At 40.8% G+C, this 13,177-nt stretch overlaps 1 protein-coding gene across 3 annotated transcripts in view; it reads right to left on the minus strand.

Annotated features, from left to right (window-relative positions):
• Positions 1 to 2,733: 2,733 nt before the first annotated feature.
• The window catches only part of SRPK1 (SRSF protein kinase 1), a 93,959-nt gene continuing 83,515 nt past the window's right edge, over positions 2,734 to 13,177 (minus strand). For all 3 annotated transcript variants that reach the window (XM_010389668.2, XM_010389667.2, XM_030928422.1), the window contains 3 exons: positions 12,061 to 12,130; positions 7,988 to 8,080; positions 2,734 to 5,181 (listed from right to left, as the gene is read on the minus strand). In XM_010389668.2, coding sequence (XP_010387970.1) covers positions 4,997 to 5,181; positions 7,988 to 8,080; positions 12,061 to 12,130 — 348 coding nt within the window. In that variant the 3' untranslated portion in view covers positions 2,734 to 4,996. The remainder of the gene's footprint in view (positions 5,182 to 7,987; positions 8,081 to 12,060; positions 12,131 to 13,177) is intronic.

A 13,177-nucleotide genomic window follows, 5' to 3' on the forward strand; every position in this document is an offset into this window, starting at 1 on the left:
CCTGGCTAATTTTTAAATTTTTGGTAGAGATGGGGTTTCAACATGTTGGCCAGGCTGGTCTCCAACTCCTGACCTCAAATGATCCACCGGCCTTGGCCTCCCAAAGTGCTGGGATTACAGGTGTGAGACACCACGCCCGGTCCTAAATTTCTAAACACTTAACATTATCTCAAGTGTCCTGGCCTTTAAACTGGGATATTTCTCTTGTATCATAAGAACTTGGTGTAGATTAATATTTTTGCAAGGACTTAAAGATAAATGCATATTACACATGTAGTTTTTATTTTTTTGAGATGAAGTTTTGCTCTTGTTGCCCAGGCTGGAGTGCAATGGCGCCATCTTGGGTCACCACAACCTCTGCCTCCTGGGGTCAAGTGATTCTCCTGCCTCAGCCTCCTGGGTAGCTGGGATTACAGGCATGCACCACCAAGTCCAGCTAATTTTTTGCATTTTTTTTTTAGTAGAAACTTCTCCATGTTGGTGAGGCTGGTCTCGAACTGCTGACCTCAGGTGATTTGCCCGCCTTGGCCTCCCGAAGTGCTGGGATTATAGGCGTGAGCCACTGCACCTGGCCTACACATATAGTTTTTAAACTCCAACTTTTATTTTATTGGCATCTACCTTCCCAAACCTCCAACTTTAGCAACACAAAAACAAACTTCCTTCTCAGTTGGCCTCAGGTTTAGTCACTTTTCTGTATTAATATTCTGAAGATTTTTTAAGAGCTTTATGCTACCAATGCTTTGCTAACTCCCAAATTGCACTGACTATTCAAACTTCTCTGGTGCCTGAAGGTCTTACTTTTTTTTTTTTTTTTTTTTTTTTTGTAGAGATGAAGTCTCATGCTGTTGCCCAGGCTGGAATGCAGTGGCGTGATCGCAGCACACTGCAACCTTGAAATCCTGGGCTCAAGCAATCCTCCTGCCTCAGCCTGAGTAGTTAGGACTACAGGTGCCAGCCAACACATCTGGCTAATTTTGAATTTTTTTATAGATACAGGGTCCCACTATGTTGCCCAGATTGATCTTGAACACTTAGGTTCAAGTGTTCCTCCTGCTTTGGCCTCCCAAAGTGTGGGGATTGCAGGTGTGAGCCACTGCACCCGGCCATAAGGCCTTATTTTAAAGCAAATATAAGTTCAGATTCTATTATCAGCAAATCACCAATTTTCTGTGATATAATAATCTAAGGCAAAGCAGTGTCCTTATAAGGCTAAACTGGTAAGAGTACAGGTTTCAAAAGAAAAGAATGGGCAGTAACGAAGTCCACTTACAAGCTCGGACTGCTCTGCAGCAGTTTCCCTGTGGACACGCAGAGCAAATTCAGAATTAAAGGGGGTTGTAAACCCACCTGTTTGTTGGCTCTTTTGAGATAGCTACAAACTCTCCTAAAACAGCACTAAGGTTTCCCAAACTGGGAATTCTAGGTCCATATATTTAACACAAGGTGTAGGAGGGCCTGCCTAGGTTGGTCAGTCTGGTGAACAAACTGGTTTAACAGATCCCAATAGGTTACATTTTAACACTACGAAAACACTGTGTTCTAAGTATTGCACAATTAAAACAAATTAACTAGAACAATTTATGTAGTTCAGGTGTAGGTGGGAAAAGACAAATAACACTAAAAACTACCAAAATTAAAAATGAAAATTAAAAACTAGACAAGTGTATGAAGCAAAAAATAAATTCTCTCTAGTATAACTAGATCTAAATTAAGTCCTGACCAGGTCATCCAATACGGAAGCACTCCAACAGAAAGCTGGACAATTTACACAAAAAATCAAAAAATGCAAATACCTATGGAAAGTTTATGACCTCACTAGCAATCCAACATGCAAATTATGATATTCCTGTGGGGAAGGGGCAGGGCACAAACTAGTGATTCGTAAGAGGCCTGTTCATACACTGGTGTATACAGAAAAACGGTCCAACCATTCTGCTAGTTGTCAAGTTAGGCAATATTTATTTACTTGAGACAGTCTTGCTCTGTTGCCCAGGCTGGAATGCAGTGGCATGATCTTGGCTCACTGCACCCTCTGCCTGCCAGGTTCAAGTGGTTCTCCTGCCTCAGCCTCCTGAGTAGCTGGGACTACAGGTGCCCGCCACCACACCCGGTTAATTTTTGTATTTTTTGTAGAGACGGGTTTCACCATGTTGGCCAGGACAGTCTCGATCTCTTGATCTTGTGATCCACCCGCCTCGGCCTCCCAAAGTGCTGAGATTACAGGCGTGAGCCACCATGCCCGGTAGCAATATTTATTAAAATCCTCAAAAATGTGTTCTCTGACTCAGACAGTTCAAGAATCTATCCAAGAAATGAAGAGACAAGTGTATGAAAGCCTGTGTAACACATCATGCCATTGCCTTAGTAAGAGCTTATATTTCTAAGTCTTCTGGATTTTGCACATACTGTGCATTTATAATTTGAGAAAAACAACAACCTCCTGACAAATCTTCTGAAAGAAAGTGCTATCTATTGGACGTAGGGAAAAAATTAAAAAAAAAAAAAGGCTGAAAAATAGTATTCCACAAATGTTAATTTGGCTGTTAATTCTATCCCACTCCCAATTTAAAGCAGAAGCAAAACTATGAACCCCACAAAATGGCAAGTGTGCAATCTGTACTGTTTCATTCCATATTTAAATTAAAAAAGCATACTCAACCGATATTTTCCTCCAACTACTCAGGGCAGAGCAATTTTGACAACAAATGAATACAGATTTTTGGAAACATGTTGGTTATTAAATAATTTGTTTATTGTACGGCATTTACAAAGAAAACAGACAATGCACTCAGTAGAAAGAATAAAAATGTATTTAGGGCTTTATTTTTAACTGACAGCAAATAGAAATCCTTTAGTGAGATCGTGGCAATTTGACAGTATTATAATTAAGCTCAATAAAGGTACATGGGGTACTTCGAAGATCAAGTTCTACAGCTGCCTATTTCCACATCTTTCAATCCATCTGGCTCCTTAAACAATAGCGGGGAAAGCCCTTATTTGGTGGAGGAGCACTTCCAAAATGAAGTTACAGGTTCTCTCTATTAAAATTTACCGTCACACCAACTGTTAAAATAGGGCCTTTTGCGTGTTTTATGTCACCTTAATATCACCAGAATTCCTGTAATTCCACAATCGTGATTTTACAGTGTAGAAGATAATTCAGTTCTAGTCTATTGCTTTAGATGTAAAAACAGCTGAAAACCCAAAGTGGATTAGAATTGCTGAAGGATTTCCCTGCCGTTGTTTGATACAATCTATTCTCTTGATTCTTGATAGGTGCATAGAAAGCCTAACTTAAATTTCTTTCTACAGGAACATGTCTGATTTCAGGAGTACCCAATGAAGGATCCGATGAATGGCTGGCCAGTTACTCAGAGTAATATGTTTATGAATTAAATGGATTGCATAACGGCACCACTTTTCCTTTGTCACTGTTGGTGGATAAATGACAAAGTAGATTCCAATCTCCCGTATAGAAAGGTGGTTACCCAACAGCCTCACTGGTGGCTTGCTAGCAGTAGAGCCTCAAGTTGCACCTCTGTGGCTTTCTGTAAATTCGAGTCCTATAGCCACTTCGAGAATGCTGTAATCCCCAAGGCCCACTTGGTCCATGATGAAGAAGCGGCTGTGACCCCAGTCCTGCCCCTCTTTTGCTCTTCAATATTACTGGAGGAATATGTAATATCTAGGTCAAGTCTACGAGAGGCTCATCCTAAAAAAAAATGGCAGTCTTTTCTCAATTAAAACAAAAAAGCCTCAAGTACATCTCAATCATGTCAAAATTATGGTTAAAAACTGACATTATGTAGGGAAATAGCAGCAGAGAATGGCTAATCTTAAAAAACAACCAACCAACCAACCAAAAAACAAAACAAGACCAACAAAAAAAAGTGCCATCCCACCCCTCCCCTTGGTTCTTTCATTTGGGGTTATATTAAAGACTCGAGCCTCTGAGAAAATGAGAAAGGCAAAGCCATAGAGGAAAACTGCTTCAAGGCCAGAGTTTTGGGCAAGGTAAAGAAAAAGCTGTACATGAAAGCAGGGGACTGTCTGGAAAAGAATCAGAATCTCAAGATCTACTTATCTTAAGTGGGAAAGCTCTGAAACCCAGATCTCTGTTCTACCGTCATCCTGATCCTTTAGTTATGGGGCAATAAACTCAAGTGCAATGAGTAAAGTGCCAGCCAAGGATACAAAAACACAAAACAAAACAAAACAGCCAACCAAAATAACTCTGGTCTTAGGGTAACAGAAGACATATAGGAAAGGACTGTTTATAGAACACCTGAGGTTCTCAAGAAATTACTATTCAATGGTTCTGTTTTTGCTTACATTAAAAATCAGACTGAAGATTCAAAGATCTTAACTATTAAAGGATGAAAGGAATTCGACAGTGCTTTGAACAGTGATAAAATGGTACCCAAATTTGGTGTTCATACAGCTAATTAAAAGACAGTAGCTTAAAAGTTGCAGGAAAAAATGTGAACATAGAGAACAACAGAAACAGTCCAGGAAGATGATGCAGCCTGGACACAGCAAGTTTAATGTCTCTGCTGTACATAGAATTAACACCCTTTCCCCTCCCCATCCTTATGCTGGCAATAGGATATGCACTAGAAAATTTTGACTCTTAGAGTCAATGAATAAAAGGATGGGCTCATACACCTTCATAGCTCTTTCAAAAAGGATGCTTATAATTTAAAGGATGTCCTAATGGGAAGGAAAGGTACAGGACAAGAGGCTGTTTCACATTTTAGTCCATCAGTCTTTGGCAGAGCCCAACCAAGGCCAAATTCACCTAGGATGCCCAATGGCTGTGGGGATCTCCACAGGGTCAAGTAAGCAAACCCAAATGAACATGTTGGATTAAAAAAAAACAAGATCTAGAAACTCTTGAAGGAAGAGCTTCACCCTGAAAAGGGAAGAGGAAAATGCTTGGAGGGGAAGGGCGGAGGGTCAGTGTGTGATCTCTGCTGTGGTGGTGGGCAGGGGCTTAGGAGTTAAGCCAAGGGTGCCGAAGACACTCAGCGGCAGTGGCTCTCTTCTCGGGGATCAGCTCCAACATGGGCAGTAAGAAATCTGTGAAGCCAGCTGCCTCTTCCTGAGACCACTCATACTTCTCCACTAGAACCTCAAAAAGGCCCCAAGGTTTCAGCTTCGTGATATGTTTAAGGTCACCTGCAGTGAAGACAGTATAGAACAAGTCACTGATCAACACAGACAAATGACAAGGTCCTCTTGTGGAACTAATCCACGTAGTCTATGAGGAATCAGATTTTGCAATCAGAATCTAATCCTGCATTCACAAAGCATTTTTTTTCTGGCATATGCCTCAGAAAGAAGTGCCTCTATTTTTCATAAGGCTCTAAAAATTTAAGGTAATTTATTTTTTCCCCTATTCTAGGACTTTTTGGGTCCCAGTCAAACTGGGTATGACAATCAGGATAGGTATTTACTACTAAAATAAACATGAAATGCCTGTCTTCAACATGGTCTCATATGGTGTGCAGAGGCACTCTAGCACCACATACCAAGAACAATTTGCTTATACTCTTTTTTGTGTATGTGCTCAATAGTTTAGTATATGTTGCTTCACAGTGAGGCAGTAATTTAAAATTAAAACATGTCAAGCATGGATAAAAGCAACAAAAAAACCCCAAATCCTACACAGCTTTCAGATACAACAGCTTCATCTATTCTATACCAGGGGTCCCCAATTCTATACCAATACCCTCTGCGGTACCAGTCTGTGGTCTGTCAGGTCTGCACAGCAGCAGGTCAGTGGTGGGCCAGCGAGCGTTACTGCCTAAGCTCTGCCTCCTGTCAGATCAGTGGCTGCATCAGATTCTCATAGGAGTGTGAATCCTACTGTTAACTGCAGTAGGGATCTAGGTTGCATGCACCATAAAAGAACCTAATGCCTGACAATCTGAGGTGACACAGTTTTATCTCCAAAACACCCCCCTACCCCCCACCCCCCACTGTCCATGGAAAACTTGTCTTCCACAAAACCAGTCCCTGGTGCCAAAAAGATTGGGGACCGCTGCTCTATACTATACTGGAGTATCCACCTAATTGCTTCTTTGAAGTGAAAAATTTTAAAAAGATAGTAGCTAAGGCAAATGCTGCTTTAAAATTTTAAGTAGGCCAGGCACAGTGGCTCACGCCTGTAATTCCAGCACTTTGGGAGGCTGAGTTGGTGGATCACTTGAGCTCAGGAGTTCAAGACCAGTTGGGCAACATAGTGAAACCCTGCCTCTACCAAAAATACAAAAAAATTAGCTGTGTATGGTGGCACGTGCCTGTGGTCCTAGCTACTTGGGAGGCTGAGGCAGGAGGATCATTTGAACCTGGGAGGTAGAGGTTGCAGTGAGCCAAGATTGCACCACTGTACTCCAGCCTGGGTGACAGAGTGACACCCTGTCTCAATAATAATAACAGTAATATTTTTTAAAAAATAAAAATTTTAAGTCTCTTTTGTGAGCAGTGAGTGCCTATTTGATTACGTACCTCGTAAACACACATGCCTTAATCTGACTGTACATAAGGAGGAACTCTTATGAAACATTTAAAAATTTTCCCACCTAAAAGAGGTTTAAGAAAGGGTAATGTTTCTGAGGATGGCTTCTGTCAAGGATTAAGAAAAGTCATTTTGCTCAGCACTTCTGTAGAAGCTGTGAGGAAAAAGGGAAACATGGCACAATGGGGGTAAAAAAACCAGGCCGTTTCCTAGATGCTTCTAGGTCAGGTTTTCACATTTCAGGTTTTTTTTTTTGAAATGCTTAAGAAATACATTATCAAGTCAAAAATTGAAATTTTTTTTTTTTGTTAATAACAACAAATACATAAAACTAAAAAGTGTAAAGTTCGTTTGTATGACTAATGTACTTCGAGTGACTGTGTTATAGATGTCACTGGATACAAAGATGAGTGAGATGTAGTCCCTGCCCTTATGTAAGAAGCTTAAATGACCTGCCCTTTGGTAGAGGCAGTTCTTAGACCAAACGCCAGCAAAAAATTTGTCCATTTTTCAGAAGTGCTATAGAAGTAATCAACTAACTGCATGCAGGCACTATACATATTAACTAACTTAGTAAGAAGTATACATTATTATTATCTCCATTAAGAAATCAGCAAACTGAGGCACAGTTAGATCCTGGCAAAGGTCACATGGCTAATGGAGTAGCCAGGATTTGACAATCTGGCTCCAGTCTCTGCTCTTTTTTTACCCCGAGACAGGATCTTGCTCTGGTTGCCCATGCTGCAGTGCAGTGGCAATCATGGCTCACTGCAGCCTTGACCTCCCAGGCTCAAGTGATCCTCCCACCCCAGCCTTCGGAGTAGGTGGGACCATAGGTGTGTACCACCATGCTCAGTTAATTAAAAAACTTTTGTAGAGGCGGGGTTTTCCTATGTTTCCCAGGTTGGTCTCGAACTCCTAGACTCAAGTGATCGTCTTGCCTTGGATTCCCAAAGTGTTGGGATTACAGGCGTGAGCCACCATGCCCGGCTCCAGTCTCTGCTTTTTTTTTTTTTTTTTTTTTTTTTTTTTGAGATGGAGTTTCGCTCTTGTTGCCTAGGCTACAGTGCAATGGTGCGATCTCGGCTCACTGCAACCTCTGCCTCCCGGGTTCAAGCGATTCTCCTGTCTTAGCCTCCTATGTAGCTGGGATTACAGGCGCCCGCCACTATTCCCAGCTAATTTTTTGTATTTTAGTAGAGATGGGGTTTCACCATGTTGGCTAGGCTGTTCTCAAACTCCTGACATTGTGATTTGCCTGCCTCGGTCTCCCAAAGTGCTGGGATTACAGGTATGAGCCACCGCGCCTGGCTCAGTCTCTGCTCTTGACCACTTTTTTACCTCTTTGCTAAGTCACAGGTTAGCATTCAGGGTAGGCCCATCATTCTGTAGGATATTGGGAATATGTGCTTACCTCTTAAAACACTTCTGCCTCCTTAATGTCTGGGAACACATTTACTTTACCTTTTTTGGTGAAAAATTCCTTGGAGTATTTTCCTGCCACAATGAGCTTGCGAGGCACCTTCCCCAGAAGTTCTATGATCAATGCAATGTGATCTGTATATTTCAAACATTTCAAGAAGGGGGAAAAAAAAGATACGTAACAAGAGTAACAAACGCAGCTCTAGAAAATAGCAGAAAGAGTAGCATGCACACCTCTTTGTAAAGCACATCAGGCTTGCTTGCTATCCTAAATGGGAAGAGGAAGACTATCCATCTAATGGAGAATTCACAAAGTCAAATTTTTGTGGATTCAGTGATAACTAAAAACAATCTTGGTGTGAATGCTCTGCTTCCTGAAGTATCCCCTGGGTCCTAGATTAAAACTCATGTAACAATACTACCTCTGTGATTGAAGAAGTCTTGTGAATATTTCCCACTGAGGGCAAAGCGTCTTGGAATTCTGCCTATCAGCTCTATAATGTGCACAATGTGGTCTAAAATAGAAGGGTAAGAAGAACAGATCAAGGACAAGCTGTAAAAGAGGTTTTTCTATGATTAGCTTTTTCAAGGACTAGCTGTTTAAAAGCAACTACAAATAAGACCAAGGATAATGAAGGGAAGACTGACTGGGAAGGCCAAGAATTATTTCTGGTGATTGGTCACCTGATAGTGTCGGGCAAGTACCATTCTGGATTTTGGAGGCTTATCTTCATCTTTACTTCTCTTTTGTCTATATATCTAGGTTCAGGTAGGTTCTTTAGGTAAGATTTAAAAACCTGTCCAAATATGTGTTAGACATTCTGGAACTATTATGTGTGATCGTTCTGTCTCAGCCTCCCCAGTGGCTGGGACTTCAGGCATGTGCCACCACACCTGCTGACTTAAAACATTTTTTGGAGAGATGAGGTCTTGGCATATTGCCAAGCTGGTCTCAAACTCCTGGGCTCAAGCAATACTCCTGCCTTGGCCTCCTGAAGTGTTGGGATCACAGGCCTGAGTCACCACCTGGCTGATACCCCATTTTAAAGATGAGAAAACAGAACCTCAAAAAGCACAAATGGCCTACCTTGAAACTTCAGGGCTAATATGAGCTAAAACTCAAATGAAAACCAATTATCTTACGTCTTGTCTAAAGCTTTTTTTCCTAAAATCATTTTTTAAAAGTAAAGATTAGCACAAACATTTAAAGTATAGCTACTTGATGATCTGTAATCGTCACAGTATGAATATGGATCATGAGCGCCACCAGGGAGGCATGCAGCCTCTTAACCAGGAGGTGAGTCTGGGAACAACCAGTACACACACCTCAGGCAGATCTACTGTCTTTTTTTTTTCCCTCTGCAGGTGACAGAAATTAAGAATATAAAATCTTTTTTTTTTTTTTTTTTTTTTTTGAGATGGAGTCTTGCTCTGTCGCCCAGGCTGGAGTGCAATGGTATGATCTCGGCTCACTGCAACCTCCGCCTCCTGGGTTCCAGTGATTCTTGTGTCTTAGCCTCCTGAGTAGCTGGGATTACAGGTGCACAGGTGTGAGCCACTGTGCCTGGCCTGTATTTTTTGTAGAGATGGGTGGGGTTTTGCCATGTTGCCCAGGCTGGTCTCAAACTCCTGGGCTCAAGTGATCCACCCACCTCAGCCTCCCAAAGTGCTGGGATTACAGGTGTGAATACCCAGGCAGAATATAAAAGTTTTTGTTTTTTTTTTTTTAAATGATGGCTCCTGGCCAGTAAAAAAAGCTTTATAAAATACTTTTATCCTGTAGTTACAGAATCATTAAGGGTTAAACTTCCAGTTATGTATCTTACAGGGGAAATAACATGCTAGAGACATTCATATTATCTGGGAATTTGTGAAGGTTTCAGGTTATATCTTTCTCATGTCAAGGAATAGGTGTCATTTAAAGACTTCACATTTATGACTTCCCTACAACCTTTGAGCAGTTTTGACTGAATTTATGGTTTGGTAACAAGTACCTGCATGCCAAGAATTTTTCTGCTGGTTTTTGGCAGGACCTGCAAATGTGTTTTTACCATTAACAATAACCAAAATGAGAATACCAAGGAAAAACTTAGACTATAGTTTCTAAGAGAGCTTCTTAAAATTCTTAGAAACTTAAGTAAACTTCCAAGTAAAATATTGGTTCTTTAAATATTTTTCCTATACCAAGGAATTCCCTTGAAGTTGTTACTTTACATTTAATTCCTGCAACCTATCTTTGGCTTATGATGATTGATATACTTGACAGACAAAATTATTAAGTATTATCCCATGAGTTAGGGTTGTGGAAAGCCAGAGTAGAGGACATGGTACTCAGGCTCCTGTCCTACCATGACTCGTAACAAACTATGCACACACTAGTCAGGGGTAAGGGTTTGCTTGTTCCTGCTCTTATAGGCCAAACTGCAATAGAACAGCACAGGTAGGGTTGATGCTTGACCTAAGGACTATTAGTACTAACTGGTATAGGATGGAATAAATTAGAATTTAAATATCTAGGGAAGATGGTTTTCCTTGTCCCCTTATTTGGGACTCTGCATATATATTAAAATTTTCAGGTTTGGTAGCATACTACTACTCGATATAATTCTAGCCACTATACGTGTTCTGTACCACACACTAACATTTATGGAGAATCTAGGGAAGTAAAAAAAAATTAATCACCCTCCCAACAAATATAGTAGGTAGTTTCCAGGCCTATAACCCCAAACACTGTAAGCCTATAACCCCAAACCTATAACCCAGAAAAATAGCAAGCAGAGAATGGGTAAAATCAAGTAGTAATTATAGTATCCTCTAACATGGGGCTTATACATACAAAATATGTACTCACTTAAATAGGCATTCATGGGAATTAGATAGATAGCATTTTCCAAATGGTATTCATTAGGGATATTAGCAGGTCCTACTAACATTACCTATTAATATCCCAGAAGACCACATTTTGAGAAACAAAGAGCACTCCTGGTTCCACAGAGCATGAAATATGTGTTCCCAAAGACTCAAGGAAAGTGCAAAAAGAACATGTTCTCTACATTGGGAGGGCAGATGCTGTAGTGATCTCTCAAAATAATCCTCATTCATCCTACAAATAAAACATAAGCTGCCTCAACTGTATAAAACATTTTCTTGGCTGGGCGCGGTGGCTCATGCCTGTAATCCCAGCACTTTGGGAGGCTGAAAGGGGTGGACCACGAGGTCAAGAGACAGAGACCATCCTGGCCAACACGGTGAAACCCCGTCTCTACTAAAAATACAAAAATTAGCTGGGTGTGGTGGTGCACGCCTGTAGTCCCAGCTACTCGGGAGGCCGAGGCACGAGAATCGCCTGAACCACTGCACTCCAGCCTGGCGACAGAGTGAGACTTTGTCTCAAAACAACAACAACAACAACAACAACAACAACAACAACAACAACAAAAACCATTTTGTTTGTTCACTCAAATTATTAACCCATTTAGTTATCTGGATGCCATCATAATAGAAAAATCAGACACATACAGTTGCCTGCTTCCACAGTCTCTCAGACAAAGTAACTGGCAGCTTAAGCTTTTCCCACTGGCTACCACAACATGTAAATCCGTTCTATTTTGTTTTAAAATGGAATTCCAAAAAAGAAAAAATTACAGTTTTATATTCAGAAAAGGGAAAAAAGAATGCTAAATGTTGGCAGAATTTATAGAAATAGGATACAGTCTCTGCATTTAAGTAGTGTGTGTATATTAAAGTTACTGACCTCTAAATAAATTTGGAGGCATAATTGAGCAACAGGTTGATGAACAGGTGAACTCAAACTGGGTAAAGAATGAACCACTGATATATACAGAAAGGAAGATAACTAATGTTGAAGAAAAAAATTGTCCAGCACACAGAAGTTTTAGGTTAACTGTGGCCTTTGACTCTGACAGAGCTTAGTATTTTTCAGAAAATATCTAAAAACCTACTATAAAATGTCTTTTATATTTCTAACTTTTCTGGGATTTACATATGCTTTGCACACTAACAAGACTAAGGCTCTTCAGTACTAACAAATGATGTTAGCTAAATGTGGAAAGTGTAAATGCCACACACACATATCCATGGTTAAGGGTTCTCACCTTCATCTCGAGTGTACTCTTCCCCTGAATGAGGTTCAAACAAATAGTCACCTGTGGCCAGTTCAAAGGCCTAAAAAAAAAAGAGGACAGTATATGAAAGCACAACAGAAAAGAAGGTCTTTGGAAAGCTTACTGCTATTTAGCTCAATATGAAGTAACTCTTGTTCCCTTGGGAAAATTTACAGATTAAAAAAAAACAAACAAAAAAACCCCATAAGGTTATTCCTAAAGCATTTCTTCCACATCCCTATCTTAATAAAATGGAGAAAACAGCAAAGACTCAGTAAATACTAACATGCACAGCACGTGGCCTAGGGTCCTTTAAAACAATGTGGGGGCTGGGCACAGTGGCTCACACCTGTACTCCCAACACTTTGGGAGAGAGCATCACTTGAGCTCAGGAGTTTGAGACTATACTGGGCAAGATGGCAAGACCCTGTCTCTAAAAATAATAATAATAATAAATAAAATGAAACAAATAAAACTGTGGGGTAGGCAGCCACTTGTGTCCTTGTGTCCTGAGGCACTCCCAGCTCAGGAAGTCCTTTTTCCTGCTCCTAGCTCAGGAAGGCTTCTTGGTCCTTGTGCCAAGTGATCTTGCTTTTCTCTGTAGCCCAGGAAGAGGGTTAAGACCTTGTGCTGCAGCCTCTGGTACCTTGGTCCCTGCCCACCTCAGGGACCACACACAAACTGTCCATGCCAGTGAGATGTCCACGAGTAGTGCCAGGGACTGGAAACTAGAGTGAAACCATCTTGATATCATTGATCAGAATGAGAAGTGCTGAGAACAGCAAAGACTCAGTAGATACTAACATGTGGGTTATTTCATGCCTAAACCTCCCCACCCTAAACCCCAGCAATTCAGCCCTCCGGAGTTTCCCTTTTTTGGCCAGAAAAAGGCACACCTGGATATTAAGGTGATTCTAAATTATTATTCATGAGAAGAACAGGTCTTTCTTACATTATAATCACACACAGCTAGAAATTGAGATTCTGTACCAAACAAAAAAAATCAAAACAAAAAAATTCAGATGTCTACTTATGACTCTTTAGTGTTTGACAAGTACACTATTGACTTTTGCATAGGAAGTACTCCCTAGACTGTCCCAGATGGAAA

Source organism: Rhinopithecus roxellana, chromosome 4, assembly GCF_007565055.1.
Source record: "Rhinopithecus roxellana isolate Shanxi Qingling chromosome 4, ASM756505v1, whole genome shotgun sequence".
Taxonomy (NCBI): Eukaryota; Metazoa; Chordata; class Mammalia; order Primates; family Cercopithecidae; genus Rhinopithecus; species Rhinopithecus roxellana.